Genomic DNA, 22,427 nt, shown 5'->3' with positions numbered 1-22,427 from the left:
AACTCGGCCCTTAAGGGGGTAAAACGGGGGTTGGAAGTTTGTACTAAAGTCCTATGTTATTGGACTAACAGAGTTGAAATTTAAAATTTATTCTTAAGATGTCCAAATAATGTATCGTAATCTATACGCAGAGGGCCTTCAGAGCTCTTCGCGTGCAGTACAACAATGTGCTAAGAGTGGTACTGGGGAGGCCACGTCACTGCAGTGCATCTGCCATGTTTGCGGAGGCTCGTGTGGACGACTTCTACGCGATTTCCCGGAAATGTGTATCGTCTATGATGAGCCGACTGGTGAATAGCACCAATACCCTTCTCAGCACATTGGCGTACAAACTCGACAGCCCACTCTGGAGGAGCTGGAATGGTGCACACACACATGCAAACAAGCGTGTGTGTACTTAGCCTTTTTTAATGGAATTGCTATAGTTAAGTTTCGTATAAGTTTATTGTTAATTATTTTTATTATCTTAATTTTCTGTTTTGTCTACTAACACCATTTGTAATTTTTTTTTTAATTGTAATTTTTTTTTGAATTTTTGAATTTTTTTTTATTTTTTTTTTATTATTGATTTTACTTTTATTTTATTAAATTTCATTTTTACTTATTGATTTTTTTAAATAAAATTTTGTTTTGTTTCTTATTCTGAATGTTGTCTTGTTGTACTAACCCAATATGGACTTATAACTTGGTCTGAAATAAAGTATTATTATATATATATATATATATATATATATATATATATATATATATATATATATATATATATATATATATATATAAGTTAATGTATAAGAAAGGTCACTGACTCACTCATCACGAGAACTCAAAAACCGCTGGATGGTCGGTCCATCCAGTTCCAGGTTGCACAAAGATGAAATATGGCAGGGAGGTAGATTATAGTTAGTAGACGTCCGCTAAGAGCGAATTTCGCGATATTCCACTGCTAAGGTGGTGTAATTGGGGTTGATAGTTTGTATGAAACATATACAGCAGCTATAAGTTCGCCTGATAGGTTATTTATACTGCAGCCGGAAAATAAAACTAAAAATGTGGTGTATAGAGAAGTTTTACATAAACAACTATTGAATTAAACTAAATTGTGCCTTTTAAAAAGTTACTCAGTGTGATGAGCATTTCAAGTGACTGAAATAAAAAATAATTTTCGTTAAACATGTTAATAGAAACGCATATCTTTATATACACGCGGACATAGTCGCGGGCAACAGTTAGTGTAATATAAAACAAAGTCCCCAAAAGTGTATGTGATCGATTCTCTCAAAATCTACTGAACGGATTTTCATGCGGTTTCAACAATAGAGAGAGGGCTTCAACAGGAAGGTTTACGGAACGGTTAAGCCGATTTTGATGAGAGTTTTACTGGAAGTTTGCCGGGAAAACTTTGTAACACACTGATTTAAACGCGGGCGAAGCCGCGGGCACATCTAGTATATATATATAATAACTAAAAAAATTTTATTAAAATGAGTCCCTTTAGGAAAGGTTCCGAAGATACTGGCAGCGTTCCCTCTTTGAATAGCTAGACTAATTCTTTGTCCGAAGTAGCTGCCAGCTCTTTGGTCTCCTGTGACGTCGGATAACCTTTTTTCTATTTCCTTAAAAAGTCAAGTCAAAGTTAAGTAAAGGCAATAGGACCCCACGGACCATGGGCGTCGACACCGAATGGGACAAAATCATATTCGGAGCCTAGACCCCTGTATTTTTATGCTTTAGTTGTTTCAGCCGCTTCACAAGCCGCACCAGCTCTGTTGTTTTTTCCGTGTAGATGGGAAGGAGCCAGCGTGTCTGAACAGGTTGCATTGTCGATTCTTAATATGCAACTGAACGAGCAATCTTGGACCCAAGCATCCCTACCCATCCGTTAAGGTGTTTAGGGATTCGCATAATTTCCAGTGTCGCTTTACCAGCCTTCCTATCTTTTGTCCATAGTTCAGCAAAAGTGTCGTGTCTCGTGGGCAGAAAAAAGATGTGGGTTTTGGTGGATAGTCTGACATTGCACAATAGGCTGGGAGCTCCACACTCCCGTCGCCCTTGGGTGGCGGGGCTAATGCGGGTATAAAAAAATCTCGTCAATTTATGTGTCCAGATTGAGCTGGTATTAAAAATTGACTCATGACCATTATTGAATTCGTTATATTTAATCAAGTGTAAACAGGAATAATGTTTTTTTACAGTGTCTGCGTCTCTAATAATTAAATATAAAAATAATGTTTAAATACATTTGCTTAGTTGTAAATATCCCACTTTGCATCCCCTTAAGTTTACGCTCCTGGCTCTTGCTCTGGCTATTATATTAAGACCAATAGGTCTTATATTAATTGGATGAGTCAAACATAATAATATTAACAAGGACACGGCATGCAAAACCCATCTGGATGAGATTAAGTAGCACATTGAAACTATAAACACATAAACATCCAGTACACAACCACACCCACAACAGGATCTGACCCCCCTATTCAAAGCTTTGAATGAAAAGGTCGAGATCATGTCCACGGAATTGCGCACCCTGAGGAATTCTAGCAAGACCACCGCTTCCCCGAAAAAAACCAATACTGGAGACGGAGTTGGGGGTTCAGGAGATCAAGCAGACCCTCAACACCATTAAAGAAGGAGTCACGAAATCGGCTCCTTTAGCGCCGATAACCTACGCCCATGTCGCAGCCTGACCCAAAACAGAGAATGTGGAACAAAGACCTAACCACACTTTCATCATCTCGTCCCGGAACCCGCAGAAAACCAGCGAGCAAGTGCTCACCAAGATCAAAGTCTCGCTGGACTTAAGATCAGGGGTCAGGTCCAGAAAAATAAAGAACTGACGGTGCGGGAGCCCACAAACCACCTCGTTTTCCAATTTCGTAGTATTAAAAAACGTTATATTCTTCTATATAGGGATGGAAACCGTTAATAATCAAATTTAAAAAATTAATAAAGTTAAACTTTAATTCTATCGCCCCAAAATGTTTTGTTCATCTACTATCGCATGTCGCACGGTGTCGCGTCGACAGCTGACCGCAGAGTAGGGATAAAATGAAAGGCGCATGGCAGAGCAGCCAAGGCCAATATGGCGGCGCCCGTAGCTCGCATTAGCTGACCGTGTAGCATTTATATTAACATTTATTCGTGCAAGTGTTTTGCGGTATATGTGTCTTTTGATCTGTGTCTTAACGTAAATGTTTTTATTCACTAATGTTTCACCTGCTACGCGATTTCCTAAAACCACGCAATTCTTTTTTTTTATGTAAAACTTCGATAATATATTTTCCGATGTATTACATTAATTACATATTTCTCGTTATAGTTTTAAGATTACGTCATTATTTACACAATAGCTATGAGTAGATTTTTTTTTAAATATCATATTAAAAATCGACCATTTCAGCGGGGATCGAACCTGCATGTCCGACTGACCGTGTCGGTGCTCTAGGCAATTAAGATATGGAACGATGTACCCGTTAGAGATCGAAATTTTTGATACGATGATTTTAAATTCAATTCTAAGCGACCGTGGCACCGTCTATCGTGACTTCTTTACAGAAACCCGTAACTATTACATATTCTAATTTGTAATTTGTTTTACCAAGGAACTTTGTTTTAGTACAACAGTACAAAGTATTCACAGATTAAAATAATTGTGTTTGCTCGCAAAAGAAAAAAAACCGACTTCAATTACATCGACGAGTAGTACAACGTAGATCGACGAAAAAATAGTCAAGTAACTGCGCGTTATCAAAGATTACTCAAAAAGTAGTTATCAGATCTCAATAAAATTAATATGTGACCACATGACAAACATCAGCTTTCGATTAAATTAAAAATTATTAAAATCGGTACACCCAGTAAAAAGTTATTGCGGATTTTCGAGAGTTTGCCTCGATTTCTCTGGGATCCCATCATCAGATCCTGGTTTTCTTATCATGATACTAAACTTGGGATATCTCCTTTCCAACAAAAAAAAGAATTATCAAAATCGATACATCCAGTAGAAAGTTATGTGGTATAATACAACGTAGGTCGACGAAAAAAGCGTCAAGTAAAAACGCATTATTAGATATAGCTCGAAAAGTAGTTGTTAGATCTCAAATAAATTTAAATGGGACCAATTGGCACACACCACCTTTCGATTAAAAGAAAATTTGTCGAAATCGCTCCACCCAGTCAAAAGTTCTGATGTAACATAAATAAAAAAAAAAAAAAAACAAAATACAGTCGAATTGAGAACCTCCTCCTTTTTTGGAAGGCGGTTAAAAAAATAATAATTGCTTTGTTTCGCAACACATTGTTTAGACATCGCTATAGCACAGAATGGCACAGATATCCTATTCGATTTTTTTTAGTTGTAAATTTAATTTATTATCTGTGTGACATTGTGACAACCCGCCATTATTGTTAGTAGTTTGATTGACGTTTTGTGCCGGTTAAAAGCTTATGGTTGGTCCATGGCGTCTCTGTGATCGACTACTTGTTATCGGTTAAAGCGCTGTTAAGGCGTCGTTTTACATCTTTAAGTTTCTTAATAATCTCTTTTCAAAATGGTATGTCCAATTATGTGAGCAATATAATCCAAATTATGAATTAAATATAAATAATATTTCTTGTAAAGTGAATTTTAAACTAACTGTTGATATTTCTAAAATATTTTTTACGTATTCTAAGTTTTATTTGATATAAACAGAAAATGTTATTGTTACAGAAAATCTAATCTTTTAATTTTATCTCATTTTCAGACTATCGGAAAGAATAATAAGATGCAAATGCATATAAATTATAGAGTAAGGGTTATTTTACAAGATTCGCGTACTTTTATCGGCACATTTAAAGCTTTTGACAAACATATGAACCTAATTTTGGGAGACTGTGAAGAATTTAGAAGAATTAAGTCTAAAAATAGCAAAACTGCTGACCGAGAAGAGAAAAGATTACTTGGTTTTGTACTTTTGCGTGGTGAAAATATAGTATCCATCACTCTCGAAGGCCCGCCACCGCCTGAAGAGGGATTGCCCCGGGTGCCGCTTCCTGGTGCCATGGGTGGACCAGGAGCCGGCAGAGCAGCGGGTCGTGGTGTAGGTCTCGGAGGTGCTCCGCCAGGATTACAAGGCCCAGCCCGAGGAGTTGGTGGACCGTCACAACAACACATGGCTCCTGGTGGTCGAGGACAACTATCAGCCCCTCCTCAAATGCGAGGCGGGCCTATGATGGGAGGTCCACCCCCTGGTATGATGGGAGCACCTCCAGGAATGGGTAGAGGTGGCCCTGGTGGTCGAGGCCCACCGGGAATGCGACGCTATTAGTGTCTGTGCAGTTCAGTGATGTTCTATTATTTTAATTTTAAGTGTAAAAATAAAGCAATGTGAAGATTTTCTATTGTATTACCTATTTCACTACATCAACAGTAATGATAGAATATGAAGTGCACAAACAGTGCTAAGTATTTTTCAAATTAAACCAAAAAAAAAAAACAAGTGTGTAAATTAAGAAGTGATAATTATAGAAGTACTTGAGAGAAAAGTTTTTTAATGAACAGTAATTCATTATAAATTAAATTCAAATTCTGTAAGTATGCAGCCCAATAACGTATGTAACATTAGAATAACAACCTAAAGTTTTGAAGGTGTGAATTTAGTCAAAATTGCTAGTACAAAAAGTATTAATATTCTTTCTGTTTCCATACCATATAACTAAATAAATATAGTCACATGAAATAAAAGAAGTAATGAAAAATATTTATAAACATTAGTAATCCGCTAGCTATAATTATGCTTTAATCCACACATTGCATGTAACAAGTATGATATTGACAATTTACAATTATTGGTAATAAGACTTCATTAAACAGGATAAAATTCTTAATCAACCAAAACCGTTAAGATGCTAATATGAGATTTTCTGATATATGGGCTAGTTAAATATATTTTAGGATTATGATTTCTCTATATTATTCATGATGATGCATTGGCGCAACGGTCACAACACTGGTTTGTCGCTGTACAGATATTTACTATGGTGTGTGTGTTTGTGCAGTCCTTGTGCACCCCCCTACTGTGCCTTGGAGAGCACGTTAAGCCGTCTGTCCCGGTTTTTATCATGTACACCTGATAGCGACTAATACTCATAATAGGAAATATATCTGCCAACCCGCATTGGAGCTGCGTGGTAGATTAGGCTCTGATCTTTCTCCTACATGGGGAAAGAGGCCTATGCCCAGCATAGTACAGGCTGAAGTGGAATTCATTTTTTTTTAACATGATCCCTCGAGCGACAGGCTGGCCTTGGCGATAAGACCAGACTTCTCCTCCATGGGGACTGTCCAGATCACCTCTGAACAATCCCGACGACGCCATGTCTAGCAGGACCAGGTTCCCATCACGGCCCGACACGGGCACAGGGGCGTTACTAGAGGCGCATCAAGTAGCGCCTCCTACGCACCCCCATTCGTCGCCTGCGGACGGATGCCTTGTCATTCTCCTTCTGGGACTCATTATTTCTCAATAGGATTTTCAATCAATTTACAATAATAAGGGTTACAATAATGTACGTACATTTTCAACATTTTTTTTTCACTTGTATTATGTTATTGATTAATCAATATACTAATTTTTTTACAATATTAAAATTTTAAAAACTACTCAGATGCTCATACCTGCTTAAAGAGAAACAATAGAGTCTAGTTGTGTAGTTGATTTTACATTGTTTATTAAATTTTGCCAAAAATACCTATAAGGAAATTTTAATGTCTAAATCTAAAAGCAATAGAAATACTTGCAGAAAATATTTTTAATCGCTATATATGTTAAATTAAAGATACAATTATATAATATTTTTAGTACAAAAAAAGGAGACCAAAATTACAATTAATTATTGAATGACACGAGAAACAAAACAATTTAAAATTATATAAACTAAAACAATAGATGATAATCAAATAGGTAATTGCTAATAAATGAACTGTATTAATTTTGATATTTATTCATTTCAGTATAATATGACAGTGACTAGCCGTTCTTTTCTCTCTTCTGTTGTATGTATTGTTATTGTTAAACATGGGCTGTTTTCGCAACTCGACGTCTTCGTGCGCCTATTTTGCGTGTAAATAATGTTTTGTATGTATTTTTATATATTATGTTTATATGACACCTCCATGCTGTCTAATTCTTTGTCATGTCCTTTTCATCTTTTCATGCTAGAGGTTGTCTGGAAGAGATGACTCTTAGCGTTAACACCGCCTTTTGTACATGTCTATATTTTCTTTCTTTCAATGTAAAAATCTTCTCTGATACTGTACAATAAAGACTATTTGTATTGTATTGTATTTTTACGCAATACTGAACATACTACTTTTTATAGTTATACAATTTGTTCATTTTTCAAAGAAATAGGCAAATTACTTAATGGCAGTAACCACAAGATGGATGGCAACGTTTTCCATCAACACCACAACGACAACCTCCAGTAGTGTCACCCTTGCCACCAGGGCCCCATCTGCGACCTTTAGTAACCCAACAAATCTCAGTTTTACACGCAGAGCACTTTATCCAATCACATCCCCATTTTTTCGTTATTATAGCCTTACACACGGGACACTCGAGTGCCTCACCACGATCTATTAATGATTTCAGTAAGGCTTGAGTTCCGGCATCTGTTTGTTCAGCTTCAACAGCTGTTACAGCTTCCCGCAATTTCTGCTGGTATTGCACACATGTTTCACCGTCGTGGACAGCCTGTAAACAACAAGAGGTTTTATTTTCATGAATCAAACATGTCCATTAAATATTCAAAAATTTATTGTGACACGATAATTAGTGTCGCATCAGCTACTGTGTGAACTCATTGTGTCCAAGTGTCTAGTGTAGTTGAAAAGTTTCGAACAGGTTTGATATTTTCAATACACCGCACCACGTTTGAGTGCAGAAAATGAGTTCGTGGAGCAAGGAGACCACCAAGAACTTTATCATTTTTGTAGAAGGGCTACCATATCAAATCCTTCAATACAATATTGCTTCACAACATTCCCGAATTATTAATGAAATGGTTGACACTGGTATATACGAAATAAATAACTAAATGAATGATAAATAAATAGATATCTTATAACATACACACACGGTCGTCTGTTTCTATGATAAACAACTTAATGCTTGTGTTACAGGTAACAGCCGACTATTATAACTATTTTTTTAAATATACTTTATTTATATTAAGAAATAATACATATATAAATACAAATATTACACCCAGACTCCGGCGGGAATCGAACCCGCAACCCGCGGAACAGAAAGCACGGCCACTACAAACTGCGCCAACGGGCTAGTTAAGATACTAGTCATAATAACTGTCTTCTGAAAATAACAAAATAAATCATCTATCATAACCACAACAATCAATAAATTAAAAGTTAAAAAACAAGCTTTTATTTGAATGCGCTTAAACAAAAAATATAAATTTTTACTTTAAAAGGGGTGATAGACGTGCGAGTAAGTTCGCGAATTTGTGGCTAAACGACCTTTTTCGCCTGTGTCACCCTAAGTACGCGTACTTTAAAACCGCCGAGTAAGTTCGGTGGCGATCCGACAAGTTTGAAATTTTGCTCGTAAGCTGCCTCCGCTCGTGCGTGTGGCATCACTGCGAGCCACGAGCCGATAATTTTAACTGACTTCCAAAAAAGGAGGAGGTTCTCAATTCGATTTAGAACCTTAAAACTTCGATTTCCATGATTTTTGTTTTAATCAAAAGTCGTGTCTTCTCATTTAAATTTGAATGCGATCTAATAAGTAGCTTTTGGGTTATATCTAATAATGCGTATTTACGTGACTGTTTTTTCAGCCACTTACGATGTGTTACTTACCGATGTAATTAAAGTCGGTTTTTTTAAACACAATTGTTTCGCTAGTCCGTGGATGCGCAACGCTTGTAGTGTAGGTATTTGTAATTTTTATTACTCTTGATTGAGAAATTACTCCAAATGAATTATTTCAGAACTCCCGTCTATTTTGGTTTTTAAAACGTAATACGATACAATTCCTAAATAACACAAAGCTTCTTCTGTCGACGACATCGCAATACAGAATGAGTAAGCTTCACGTGTGTCACCGACGTCGAGCCGCGACCTTAAAAACCGCGTACTTTAAGTTCGTACGTCTATCACCCCTTTAAAACGTTTACTATCTACTTATAAAGTCAATACATAATTTATATGATAGAAGCAAAGCTTATTGCGATATTTGAGTACTCTTATTTCCTTAATTTGAAAATTTCAATAGTTAAATAGACGTTTATTCATGCTGAGCAAGCATCACTAGTACTAGTTTTGAGTGTGAACAGCTCTGACACAATTTCCGTACACTTACAAATAGACACTACTCAGACACAAAAAATCTGTACAAGTGTAAACAGATCAATGTCTGACATTTTTGTCGGAATTTCTGTCGTAGTCTAAACGTACCATAAGAAAAAATTACCTGACACGGTAAACAATTTGTATGTTTACAGACAGGACATGGGAATCGTTGAACACCAGGCTCGCAAAAGGCCCAGCCTGTACAATCTTTTGTACGACAGTGAAATGTGTTCCGTGTGCCGCTTTCAGCCACCGCCAAACTTCGTGCTAACCATTTCTCATAATCTTCTGGTGAAAGTATAGCGCGTATTTCACGTTCTTGCAAGGCGCCAGAACAAGAAATAGCTGGACATGAAACTATTGGTTCCGTACAGTGACGTACAGCGTCAGCGAGACATTCTCTGCAGAAAGCATGTATACAATCACGAAGAACAACGCCTGCACCGATGGCACATTGTTCAATACAAACTCCACATTCAAATTCTTCAGAGTTAGGAACAAGTGCTTGTTGTTCTAACTTCATCAGTTCTGTATAAACGCCGTTAGGTTTTTTCTCTTTTGTTTCATTTTTATTATTCTTTTCTACTTCACTTGTATTTTGAGGGATGGTATCTTTATTTATATCTAAAATATGAATGATATATTTTTATTTATATACTCTCGTTATATGTATAAAGATATAGTTTTCTAAACTAAAATAAATATTGTGCTACAAACCAAAATCAACTAAGCACAAGTAGAACGGGGCGGTGAGATCAGGACCCGCAAGTGTAATCAGTGAGATACTATCATTAGAACAAAGAGTTTTTCCAATAATCCAACGTTGTAGACGGATTTGTAAACCCAACGACTTTTCTGCTTCTTGTTTTAATTCCCCCAATACTGCTTTCCTTGATACTGTCAAACGAACAGGCCCTCTAGTGGCCTCTTTATCTTCAATCCAAACATCGATTCTGTAATAATAAAATGTATAAAAATAGTAATTTAGGAAATAACGTCCTTTTTGGGGTAGTGGTGCATATCGTCACGGGTTCGATTCCCGCTCGAGGCAGATGTTTGCATGTACAAATATTTGTCTCTGGTTGGATGTATGTCGCTATCGGTTCCGGTAAAACTAAATAATAATATTAGGACCCTTTTTAAGCTTTCATTTAATTGTAGAACACTACCCTAACTAAAACAATAATTTACGATGAACCAATGAATTACCTGTTTTTAACAGACTTTAAAGAAGGAGGAAGTTCTCAATTCGACTGTATTTTTTTATTATGTGTATTATCTCATAACTTTCTATTTTATTTGAAAGCTGGTGCTTGTCATGTCCTATTTAAATTTGAACAATATTGATGAAATATGGACGAATAATGAGTTAAGAACTAGTTGATTTCGACTAATGTTCTTATATTAATACTTGACGATGTAAATTGAATTTGGGTCTTTTTTTGTTTAAGAACAAACAATTTATTCTACATTTGCTAAATTTAGTGCAGCTTTGTTACTTACGGAATTAGATCTAGAATTAGCTTAGACGTCGACGGTAATGCCTTGTCCTTATCAGCTTTTTCGGTACCTCTATTTACTTTACATACTACGTTAGTTGCTGATTTTGTCGTTTCTTGAATCTGTAATGCTTCTTTTAATTCCGTTTTAACACTTATCTTTGGGTTTTCATTAGACTGAAGTACTCTTTTATCAACCACTATATCACTGTTTTCTACCTTATTTTGAGATATTAAAGGTCCACTGACAATCTGTGATGAGAATGATAGCACAGAACATGATAATTTAAGTTTAGCTAGTCTAGCAGCAGCTTCAGCAGCTCCTTGTTCATCTCCTCTTGCTATGGATTGCTCAAGTTGATTTATTAAATCCCTACGTCGAGCATGATGATCTAAATTAAAACCGGAAGTTGATGCATTAGAATTATGTGGTAAAGGATGCAACGCATCTTTTTGTTTTAATTTCTCGTTTATGTCTTCAGTCTTTGCGATATCCATCTTTAAAGAAGTTATGTGCATTGAACTTGAACCTAAATTAGTAGATTGCTCTTTCGAAATTATCTGGCTACTCTCACACATTTTCGGTTCTTCTTTAAGCTCTAATTTCTTTGTGTCGTTTATTTGAGAAAATTTGATCTTATAGTCTGGATTACTTTGTTTCGGATTGATGGAAGGATTTAACAGTGATGATATTTTCAAAGGTGTATGCAAGTCCACATTCATACTAGTTTTTGATGGTCCAATCGCATTAATTTCCACATTTTGTGATGTACTCGATGGAGCCACATCATTTGAACGCACATTCTCGGCTTTTTTCTTATTTACGAAATCGAACCTCTCACTAACCGCTTTAAGTTCGTATGGTAAATGTAAGGGAATTGTATTTTTTTGCGTAATATCGTTAGTTTTCGTATTTTCTGGTATGACATTACCTTTTAGGTCAATTTTATTATTATTAAACTGATTTATTCCACATATTTTGTTACTTTCATTTACATCATTAGGAGAGATTTTTGAATCCGTAATTTTAAGTGTCTTCGATTCTGGTGGTATTAATTGTGATAACTTGTTATCTTGAGTTGTTTTGTTAGCTTGATTTGCTGAAATCAACATATTATCTTTAGAAACAACAATATTATTTGGATTTAATTTTTTTTCGGGATTTATATTTTCCACGAGATTCGTTGACTTCTTTGTGATTAAATCTTTTGGTGAACTAGAAAATGATGATTGCGAGATGTCATTTCTACTGCATGTTTTAATTCCTTGGCGTAATTCGTTGTTTGTAACCTTAAAATCATTTTCATATTTTATATTAAAAGGAATTAGTTTCGAAGATGAGGGTTGAGACATTAAAAAATTATATCTTGAATTTTGTACTTTCATCTTACTTTCACCTTGATTTTTCTGTAATATTGAGTCATTGGCTGCATTTGTGTTTGACTTAATATTACTTCCTATTCGTAGAGTTGGTGTTTCATTTGAGGCCATATTATGTTTAAAATCTACGGAATTTTCTTCATTATTCTTTGGTCTTTTAGGTAGAGAGTCTTTCATATCTTTTAACATCTTTTTAAGCTTTTTCTTATCATCAATGTCAGTTTTATTCGGCTCGAAAACACCTTTTTCTGTTTGCGTATACATATTAAATGCCTCCGCCGACACTTTTATATCTATTTTTTTACTACTAGAACAAAACGTACAAAAAATTACAGAAGCGTTATATTTTCTTAAACAATTGGTACATATCCAGTTATTCTTAGTGAATGGTTCAGATCCAGAAGACAAAGACTTATTTGTCTGTATTATTTCAGCTGCTTGTTTATCTAACTCACTTATGCTAGGAAGTACTTTAATATAACTTGTATCAATAGCTGAATTTCTTTTCCTATTATCAAAAATTTGTTTAAGAAAACTTTTCTCTGTGCGTAGTTTTACATCTTTATATAATTGTCCCTTTTTTAAATCTTTCTCTACTACACTTTTACTCTCCGAAAGTTGTTTATCTAATGCAGGTTTTGAGTTCATTTGCACTGTTTTGTTTATTTTGACGTTTTCTTTATTATTTTCCGATAATTTTACCGGTGGTTTAGGTGCTGGCCTTTTTCTTTTATAGGTTCGAGGTAGAGAGGTTGAAATAACAAGTGTGGGTGGTAAAGGAGCACGCCGTTTTCCTGGCACATAAGCAGCCCGTGGTTGTATGATACTCTCGCTCGTTGCACGTCTTTGTCTACCTTGTGCCGAATCTTTTAATATTTTTCGTGCTGGTGGTAAACTGAAGGCGTCGTAACCCAATCCTTCTTCTGTATAGAGGCCGTATTTGCGACGTAGAGTGAGATCTCGGTCGAATTGTCTACGAATATTTGTTTCGTGAAGTCTTTTTTTGTACGTTTCAGTAAGTGGACTTTGTGGTAAAACGACAGGTGAAGTCGCGTGTTTATAGTGGAATGGGGCTAAGAAGTCAAAACTATTGGTTGTACGATCTGATCCTACACTTGTGACGCTTTCTTCCGATGAAGAGCGCTCTGAGCGTCGCAACCAGGAAAAGAGGGTCCAAATTCCTCCTGATAGTGGACGAAGGCGCGGTGCCTCTTCTTTTACGTCGCCGTTCATCACCTCTGAAATAATAATTCGCCATAATTAATCTTCTCACATATAATATAGTTTCCGTATAATAGGTAATATAACCTGAAGTAATTTTTAATCGAATGCTACTTTTTGATACACATAACTTTATAAATAATGAATATACTTAGATGGACCAGATTAAGAAAATTTAGTTGATCCACTAGCTGAAAATTGCGCGATATGCTTCAAATAAAAGTAGGTCATAAACAGACTAAATAAGTAGGAACTAACTATCCAACTAACATATTGAACCAAAATCTGCTAAAAAATTTACAACTTGTAACAATAGCTTTTAAATGACGGATAAGTATAAATATTTACACGAATATACTTACACTCTGTCGTGAAGATGACTGTAACGTACACGATGGTCGCTATTCTTAAACTAGAACATGTTTTAACTCTGCGATTTAGTGAGCACCAACAATTATTGAATAACTTTTAACTATTCCACCCACTTTCTAGTGTCCATTGTGGTATTCTAAACAAAGTACGACATAAATTGACGATTTTAACATTTGTATTGTCAATAATGAACCGTGTGACGCGAAATACAAAGCGAGGTCGCGCTCCGAGTCGAGTGTCGACTCGCGCGCCGAGGTGCTCTCCGCCCGCCCAGCTAAATTTAGCGGAACTTCGCGATTTGGTTTTTGCTATTTCTATTCATTCTCTTACGACTGACCTCACTTAAATTTGGATAGCTCTCAACACTCTAAATACTTTATTTATTTACGATTTAAGAAAATTCATCATTACACATTAAATGCCCGGCGATTAGTTCAAAGTGGGCGTAGTGTCTTTGTCCCATGTGTCCTTGTCGATTGTCTGAGAAGTGCAATTGCGCCAAATGGACGATTTCCTTTTTGTCTACTAACTATAACTATAGCTAAAGCCAATTGTTATCATTTAATAAAATATTTACTATAATATTTATTTTAGATTATAGCTGCAATAGAATCCCGATCGAAATTAAGTTTTATAACAAATTGGAAGAATTATAATTATAACATATTTTTAACATAAGCTGTATTGTACTTATAAAATAGTTGCCACTTGAAAATATTGATCATATAGGTAATGAATTTTACGAAAGAATTTAATTTTTAATCCCGGTAATAGTGCCGCGAATATTTATAGTTTACAATCAGAGCTAAAGCCACATTATTGAACAACATTCAATAAAAAAAGTACTTAAGTGTACGGAGTGCACGTAATTAAAAAATGGCTTAATATTAGTGCAATTGGAACTCGTACAATTTTTAAAAACAACAAATTTATCAATAACAAGAAAAGATAATAAAATTAGCTCATCAAAACACTTCTATAAATTAATTATATTCAAGCCTCAGTTCAAGTTGTTAAAGTAATTTCTTTGTAGGGAAGCTCTGTGAAATCTGCATGCATCGAAAATATTCAATTAAAATAAATAAAAGTAAAATAAACGTAAAATTTTATTTAATATAATTCTGAAATACTTTACGATACATTCATTTTCATTTACAACAAATAATGCTTTCAAACATTATGTTCTCCTTTCGACTTTTTAGTAGCAGAATGTCGCTCACTTGAGCTGTGTATAACCAGCAAAGATGCGGCGACACGGGCAGTCATCTCCGCCTGATTGAGCTCGTGAGCCCACGGGACCCGGCCCCATCGCATTACCTGAGACGGACAGACATAGGTAATAGGTATTTAACATCAGAAATTTACAACTCCACCTTAGGGGTCGTCCATTAACACGTGAGGTTTGAAAGGAGGGTTAAAGAAAACCATGAAATGTCATATGGGTCTGTAATTAGATATCATGCGTATTGATATTCCGTTGAACGCACGATTTAAAAAAAAATAAACAAACACCCTGCAACCATGACGTCCAAACTGAAACATCCTGTAAAAGGTCTACTGTTCGGTAGTCTTCCTCTCTATATATAGGAGAAGGCCTAAAACTTAATCGTTTGTTGAAAAAAATCCTTGGTTAACAATCAAAATCTGCCGGTATGATGACAAAAAGAACTTACAGATTTATGTATTCTATGATGCACGATAGAGAAACCTGAAAGGACATAGGTACATCCCCAACCAGATGTTTCTTGTTTGGCGTTTGTACAAATGTAAGTATATAAAAAGTAAAGGATAAAAAAAAAAATTATTGTGGATTATCCCTAAGAGATAGATATATACTATCGCGGATTTTTTTGTAGACCTTTTTAAGGTGTACAATACTGTAGGACATTATTTTGATCTATCTCGTAGGGTTCAGCCAGCATTTGCAATGAGAGATGACATCACATTAGAAACCTCTAAAATTATCAGTGTTTCTCGTGTTTCATATTATGCATGTATTATACATATAAACCTTCAACGTAACGGGACAACGATGAGCGTAACGAAATGAGTCATCCTTTTTCGTGCATGCCGCCGGCGTTCATTGTTTATTACACGTTGTCAGGTCAAATGGATGACTCATTATAGCGTTACGTTTATGTCCCGTTACGATCAGTGATAGTACATGGAATATATCTTCCACTCGATTGGGCTATACGTCTTAGAAGATGTTTTGTTATACGTTGTCATGTTAAACTATCGTCCGTAAACCAACTTTACAGACAACCAATTTTTTTTATCAGTTTAGTTAAGGTACATACTTCCTGAACCGCTGCCAATAACCAGATCAATAATATTCCAGTTAAAGTTACTACTATTCTAATTAATTTTAACTATTATTTGTGTAAGACATATAAAGCTTTGTCAGATAGTTTTAAATAATATCTTAATTATATTGACGTCAAACATCATGTTATTTCAATAATTAGATATAAAAATAAATATAAATAATATTAATATGTAACAAACCTGAAATTCTTCTTCTAATCTAGCTAACAAGACAGCTTCCTTTGGGTCTAAATATCTATCAACACATGCCAGCATGAGTATTGGAGACTTGAGAGCTTCAATCCCAAAGACCATAGCTGTAAACATTAAGTGTTAAAGAAAATATTAAGTGATTTTATGACTAACTAGCTGTGCTTTGCTTCCCACATTTTTCTATTTCATAAGAATGTTGAGATAAAAAGTAGCATAATTATGTGTCACTCTGGATCTCAAGCTAACCTACCAAGTTTCATTACAATCAGTACAGTAGTTTATAGATAAAAGAGTAGTAACAAAAATCAATTCTCACAAACATTCACATTTATAATATAAATATAATAGAAATGTAACTGGTCGCTGTGTGTACATTTAAGATATATGAGATAACTTTGGGACCTTTATCAATGCAAATAGCACCCAAAACAAAGATTGTCCAATTTTTGTCTATTTGTCTGTGCATTTCTGGACGCTAATCTCAGAAACGGCTTATCCGATTTAGATGTGGTTTTTACTAATTAATATATTGTGGCAAGCTTTAATCAACATTTAGTGTTTGTTTCATGTCAATTGGTTCATAAATAAAAAAGTTATGTCAATTCAAAGAATCACGTTGAACATGTCATCACTATTCCACATGGACGAAGTCGCGAGCACAGATAGTAATATGATAATCTTTTAGTACCAATGAAGATTTATAGAATTTCCTTATCATATTTATATATAAGAATTTCTCAATCATCAATTTTAAGCCAAGTAGAACTTTAAACACTTATCAACAATTTATTTTCAATTTTTTTTTATATTAGTCATACGAGAGGTGATCCAAAAGTAATGATAATGAAAATAAAACACGGTAATCTGAAAATGAATAAATGAGGGTGTTCGAGCAGTTCGAATCCCGTTTCTTGAATGGCTGCCATCGCAACTGCGGCTTTGTGAGTCGGTGCGTTGTCTTGGTGAAACAGCACTCCAGCTCGCAGTTTGCCGCGTCTTTTTTCCTTAATGGCCTCCCGTAATCTTCTTATTTGGTCTGCGCAGTAAGAGCCCGTAATAGTGACTCCCTTTTCCAAATATTCCACCATAATTATGCCTTGAGCGTCCCAAAAAACAGATGCCATAACCTTTCCCGCCGAACTTGAAACTTTGAATTTCTTTGGCGTCGGTGAGGAGGCTCGCTTCCAAGTCATCGATTGTTGTTTCGTTTCAGGATCAAAATGGTGGATCCAGGTCTCGTCCATAGTCACAAAACGGAACAAAATAATTTCTTGATCTGCTTGGAACTTTTCGAAATTGACCCTCGAAATGTCAACTCGATTTTTCTTTTGCTCGTCGGATAACATTCTGTCAGTCGGAACAGTCGGATTCATTCTTCCAACGCGCAGAGACCTTTTTTATATGCAACTCATTCGCAAGGATTCTTTGAACGCTGCCACATGAGATCCCTGTGACCTCAGCTACATGCCTGATGGTCACTCTTCGATCTGCCAACACAACATCTTCGACTTTTTTCACGTTGTCTTCAGTGAGGGACGTGGATGGGCTTCTTTCCGATATTCATCATCAGTGGATGTTTTGCCCAGTTTAAACTCCTTGGCCCAGCGTGCAACTGTAGAATATGGAGGAGCAGAGTCCCCCGATGTTTCCACTAAGTCACTGTGTATGTCTTTTGAAGACAATTTTTTCAAACAGAGGTACTTGATGACAGCTCTAATTTCGTTTTTCTCCATGTTGATGTTATCTCTTTGACAGTTCGTATTCAAATGAATGTATCTCCCGGAAATTATGATCTATTTATATGATTTTTTTTAGGCGTAGTGAGTATACATAAGCAAGCAAAAAATATTTTTTTTGGATTTTTATGCGGACCTGAAGTAACCGATTATCATTACTTTTGGATCACCCCTCGTAATTGTAGATTTGTACTCATTACTTCTGAGAACTTTGAGATAAGAAGAGGCTGTACATAATTATGTAATCTGAATCTCCAATTATTTTTGAATATAGCTTGTTCACCAATGGATCAATATCTTATATATATAATTTTCGTGTCACAATGTTAGTTACAATACTACTCCGAAACTGTTGGAACGATTTTTAAGAAATTTCGTGTGCATATCAGGTAGGTCTGAAGTTATAAGGGGGGGAGGGGTATTAAGTGGGTTAATAACATTCTATTTTTGTTGTTTGGACAAATAACATTTTCATTAACACATTAGATTAACTTACCATTTAGAGCTGGAAAATCATATGATAGAAAATGTCTTGCTAAAGCAGCTCTGGTGTCAGTAGCTATTGGTGGAGGCTCAAGGCCTTTAGAAACTTCTTGATTAACTTGAAACCGTTTATTAAACCATTCCAGTACCAAGCCCCACTTCTTCTCTTGTAATTTTTTCAATTCTTCTTCCTATTAATTTTACAATACAAAATTAAAAGTAAGTTAAATATTTAATTAAAAATTGGGTTGTGTATACTAGTAATAAACTTAAATGAAGCATACTAACCTCTGAATAGAAGAGTAAGGTATCCGTTGCAATAAAATCCAGCAAATAACTAGCAATATCATGAGAACTGAGTTTTCCAGGATTATCTAACGCAGTATTGCATAATGCGGTCTAAAATCAATTACGTTATTTCTTTGTAACTTTTTTTTAAATTATATTGCTAAATTACTACAAATTGTACTCTATATACCAAGTGCATTGTGGGCTGAGCAATATATTCCGTTTGGGCATCCCATTCTGCAGCTATTGCTCGAGCGAGAGGTTCAGTATTAACTGTTAAAACGCAGCCATTTGGAGTTTTCAAACGTCGATGGTCTAAGGTTATCTCCCAGCTTTTTTCGTTTTGAACAATGTCCGTGCGTCGATAGAATCGCTTATGTGTTGCTAAAAATAAGCAAATAAATAAGCTAAATGACAGACTTACACCAATCATTAAGTTAAGATATTAATTTTTACCGTAACATCGATATTTAACAGCATCAAATGTTTGTGGATATATCACGTCTGTCTTTTTGACTAGACTTGGGTAACTCATGAGTGAGTGATACAAATGAAACATATCTTTTCAAGTGAGCTAGTCTCTCATCAGCTCACTTGCGTTTCAATTATATCTCCAGCTCACTAGTCTTATGATTCATTTTCGAGAGACTGACGTACTGAGCGGGAGTAAACGAGACTGAGCTAGTGAGCCACTCGATCGGACGATTGCGTTTAGCATGCAAAAGAGAGAGATAGTTAGCTATGGCTCTGTATCTTTTCGATTCATATTTCACAAGGTCATAGAATCAATCTTCTTGCTTTGAACAAGCGAAAAAGTATTTTTTTACGACCATTTAAGGTTGCATTTTGGTTGCATTATAAAATTATTTCACTGAGCTAAATGAGCTGAAGAGCTAAATGAGTGATATATATCCTAAGATCAAAATGATATATATCTCTCTTTTCTTTTCAGTGATATAAACTTCGCATGGCTATTTTTGACTACGTTTAATATCCTAAACATTTTACAATGTACTTTAAATAGATTTACCATTACTTAAACAAATACTGAAGGTAAAGTAAAATATTTATTAAACGTTGGTTATAACATATTGAAAAACATTTACTCATATATGTGTATAATTTATGACATTTACTAAATAACATCGGGCACGCTCCACCTAAGCCCCACTCACAACACCATCGAATTCTAGCGGTGGGCGTTATTTAACGTAATCGGTTTCAGTAACTAGTTACGAAGCTAATAACCATATACGTAGTTTCGCCGATACGAATGTAACGATTATTTTACGTACGCAGTTTTTTTTGCGTACGCAGTTTTATCAAAAACTTGACACAACGACCGGCGCATAAGCGTTTTGCCTAATAACGTAACACAATACGCAGATACGCTTACGCGTAGGATAAAAAGAGATGGCTATAAGTACTATAAGTGTATCTTTGTTGTCGAATATGCTCATGCGATTTTGAACTTAACGACTATGAACTTCAGTTTATTTTTATATGTACAGTTTTTAAAGAAATTTTAATTTCGGTCGTGTTTCTTTTTAAATATTTTCGAATTTACTATTTAGTATTAAAATTAACCCTCCGTTGGTCGCGTGGGGTTTTTGAAAGCCCAGGTGTTACAGAAATGTAAAATGTTAACATTTAAAACCATCTCAGCGATTCAATGTTTTGGGTACCCTCCTAATTTGGATTATACTTGCTGCGTATACCGATTAACTTCAATTCGTGTGTAAGTGGCGTAAGATACAAACGTGTTTTGTGCGTACGGGCTTTGAAAGACCCCACGCGACTAACCGCGTAAGTAAAATTTAATTGATTTTTTTAGTTTAGATTTCATTTGTAACATATTTTTATGTATTTTTTTTGTTATTTTAAATTTAATTAACTGGTAAAATGGACGAAGAACAACAACGTCATATATCAAGCTGGTTAGATGATTAAAATAACGATGTTTACGGTGGTAGTAATGATGAAGATGGTGAAGGCGGTATATATCCGGATAAAAGGAGTAAGCATAACACTGATTCTGAGCAGAAATGTGAAGATGAATCTACAGAATAATATGAGGTATCTCGGGACGAACTGCTTGAGAATTGGGAATCTTTGCGTGAGCATCGTTGTTCTGGAATCGTTGGACGAACAGCATGTGTTTGTGGAATCGAATAAACAACACATAGATTTGAAAAGTTCGTATAGAGATGATGATGAAGAGCCATTGATAAATATATCGTCACAAAAGTTTTTCATCGTCAAAAAGAGGGAGAGAAATGGGACCTACAAAATAAGTTGCAAATTGATTGATAAATTGCAGTGACATTATAAAAAGAAAAAAAATGAGGAAGATACCTTTGCATTCATTGTCCAAGATCATCAGATCGAAAATTCAAATCTGTTTGCCATTATTGTAAGGGTAACTGCCTAACACGTATTAAAACGGTATGCACCGACTGTGTCCAAAAAGAATCGGTAAAAAAATGACTGACTTCAATTGGTAAAAGTTTATGTTTTTTTTTTGTTGGTGTTTTCCAAATTTCACATAACTGTCTTTGTTATTTTAGTGTTATTGTATATAGATTTATTAAAAGGAGAAGTTCCTGCATTTAGTTACATTAAAACATTTTTTTTTGTGATTGTGATCTCAAGGAGAGAAATTTAGGTTCCTACTTTTAGATTGTAAGTTGAAGGCAGAAATATAAGAATATTTTTACGTAACTCGTTGTAGTTATATTGTAATTAGGTTAATTACCAATAATTTGTTAAGATAGTTAAGAAAATTTAATTAGATAGTTGTTTTTTAGGCTGTTTATTTTTGGGGTCTTGAGAGACCCCAAGCGACCAACCGCGTAAACAAAAAATGCGCGACCGACCGAAGGTTAATGTTATTGTCTCGCGTTGAAGTTTATACTAAAAAGTGTGGGTTTTTGTTGTATTTTTAATTATAATGTATGTAGATATCTCGAAAAATAATTAAAAGCTGTACATAAAATCAAATGAACTTCTAAATACGCCTGCGTCGATTATTATGTCTATACAAAAATCAAAAAATTAATTTAAATAACATGTTTTGCAGCCAGTCGTGAGCCTGGATAAAGTATGAAGGGAAGTTAATTTGATTATACTATCCATCAATATTAACGTACGTAACGGCATTCGTATGTGTTACAATTTATAACATATAACTACTTCATAACCATGACTGATGCTGTATACAGAAATAACTAGTTACGAAAAATAAGCAGTTTCGAAACTAGTTACGCGTATCCACGAAACTACGTATAACCGATTACACATAAAAGACGTTACGACCCACGACTATCGAATTCGATTCGAACACGACCGCTGAAATTGCCGTTCTGACTTCGGCGTTCCACTAAGACACGTAAAAACACCGCGGGCGTTGTGGGCGAATTTTATAAGTGGAATGCATATTTGGGCGCTGTCAGGTGTCACCTGTGTGCTTGCTATTTGCTCGCAATATAGCAGCGTGGTGAACTGAAAACATGCAGCTCTGGGGATTGTGATTTATAAGTGAATATTTCGCATGGATTAGAGTAAAACTCAATTCTT

The 22,427-nt window shown here is 35.2% G+C and overlaps 3 protein-coding genes across 4 annotated transcripts; 1 reads left to right on the top strand and 2 right to left on the bottom strand.

The window, feature by feature from the left end:
- Positions 1 to 4,394: 4,394 nt before the first annotated feature.
- Positions 4,395 to 5,521, top strand: LOC123669224 (small nuclear ribonucleoprotein-associated protein B). The gene is made up of 2 exons (XM_045602850.1): positions 4,395 to 4,553; positions 4,746 to 5,521. Exons 1-2 carry the CDS (start codon positions 4,551 to 4,553, stop codon positions 5,307 to 5,309), a joined length of 567 nt encoding a protein of 188 aa, XP_045458806.1. The 5' UTR covers positions 4,395 to 4,550; the 3' UTR covers positions 5,310 to 5,521.
- Positions 5,522 to 6,968: 1,447 nt separating this feature from the next.
- LOC123669599 lies at positions 6,969 to 14,128 on the bottom strand. The gene is made up of 5 exons (XM_045603197.1): positions 13,815 to 14,128; positions 10,856 to 13,469; positions 10,070 to 10,305; positions 9,474 to 9,976; positions 6,969 to 7,736 (listed from the first exon to the last, which is right to left on the bottom strand). The coding sequence occupies exons 2-5, from the start codon at positions 13,462 to 13,464 to the stop codon at positions 7,404 to 7,406; spliced, it is 3,681 nt and encodes a 1,226-aa protein (XP_045459153.1). The 5' UTR covers positions 13,465 to 13,469; positions 13,815 to 14,128; the 3' UTR covers positions 6,969 to 7,403.
- A 784-nt stretch (positions 14,129 to 14,912) lies between these two features.
- On the bottom strand, positions 14,913 to 20,010 carry LOC123669223 (ATP synthase mitochondrial F1 complex assembly factor 2). Of its 2 annotated transcripts, XM_045602848.1 has the most exons (7): positions 19,827 to 20,010; positions 19,308 to 19,361; positions 19,042 to 19,235; positions 18,852 to 18,962; positions 18,577 to 18,754; positions 16,333 to 16,448; positions 14,913 to 15,141 (listed from the first exon to the last, which is right to left on the bottom strand). In XM_045602848.1, exons 1-7 carry the CDS (start codon positions 19,882 to 19,884, stop codon positions 14,995 to 14,997), a joined length of 858 nt encoding a protein of 285 aa, XP_045458804.1. In that variant the 5' UTR covers positions 19,885 to 20,010; the 3' UTR covers positions 14,913 to 14,994. The 2 variants fall into 2 exon arrangements, with proteins under 2 accessions (XP_045458804.1, XP_045458805.1); XM_045602849.1 differs by lacking the exon at positions 19,308 to 19,361 and having other exon boundaries at positions 19,958 to 19,976.
- Between the last annotated feature and the right edge of the window lie 2,417 nt (positions 20,011 to 22,427).

The sequence above is a fragment of the Melitaea cinxia genome, chromosome 3 (genome assembly GCF_905220565.1).
Source record: "Melitaea cinxia chromosome 3, ilMelCinx1.1, whole genome shotgun sequence".
In the NCBI taxonomy this organism is placed as follows: domain Eukaryota; kingdom Metazoa; phylum Arthropoda; class Insecta; order Lepidoptera; family Nymphalidae; genus Melitaea; species Melitaea cinxia.
Note: the sequence above shows the minus strand (reverse complement) of the source record. Positions and strands in the feature narration are given on the sequence as shown.

Excerpts from the sequence above, each read along its gene's own strand:
- LOC123669599 (XM_045603197.1), bottom strand. The coding sequence starts at position 13,464 with ATGAACGGCGACGTAAAAGAAGAGGCACCGCGCCTTCGTCCACTATCA. Across the intron at positions 9,977-10,069 it reads CTTGTGCTTAGTTGATTTTG|ATATAAATAAAGATACCATC; the intron begins GTTTGTAGCACA and ends TTCATATTTTAG. Across the intron at positions 7,737-9,473 it reads CAAATTGTTTACCGTGTCAG|GCTGTCCACGACGGTGAAAC; the intron begins GTAATTTTTTCT and ends TGTTGTTTACAG.
- LOC123669223 (XM_045602848.1), bottom strand. The coding sequence starts at position 19,884 with ATGGTAAATCTATTTAAAGTACATTGTAAAATGTTTAGGATATTAAAC. Across the intron at positions 18,755-18,851 it reads CCTTACTCTTCTATTCAGAG|GAAGAAGAATTGAAAAAATT; the intron begins GTTAGTATGCTT and ends TAAAATTAATAG. Across the intron at positions 15,142-16,332 it reads GATTAGAAGAAGAATTTCAG|GTAATGCGATGGGGCCGGGT; the intron begins GTTTGTTACATA and ends TGTCCGTCTCAG.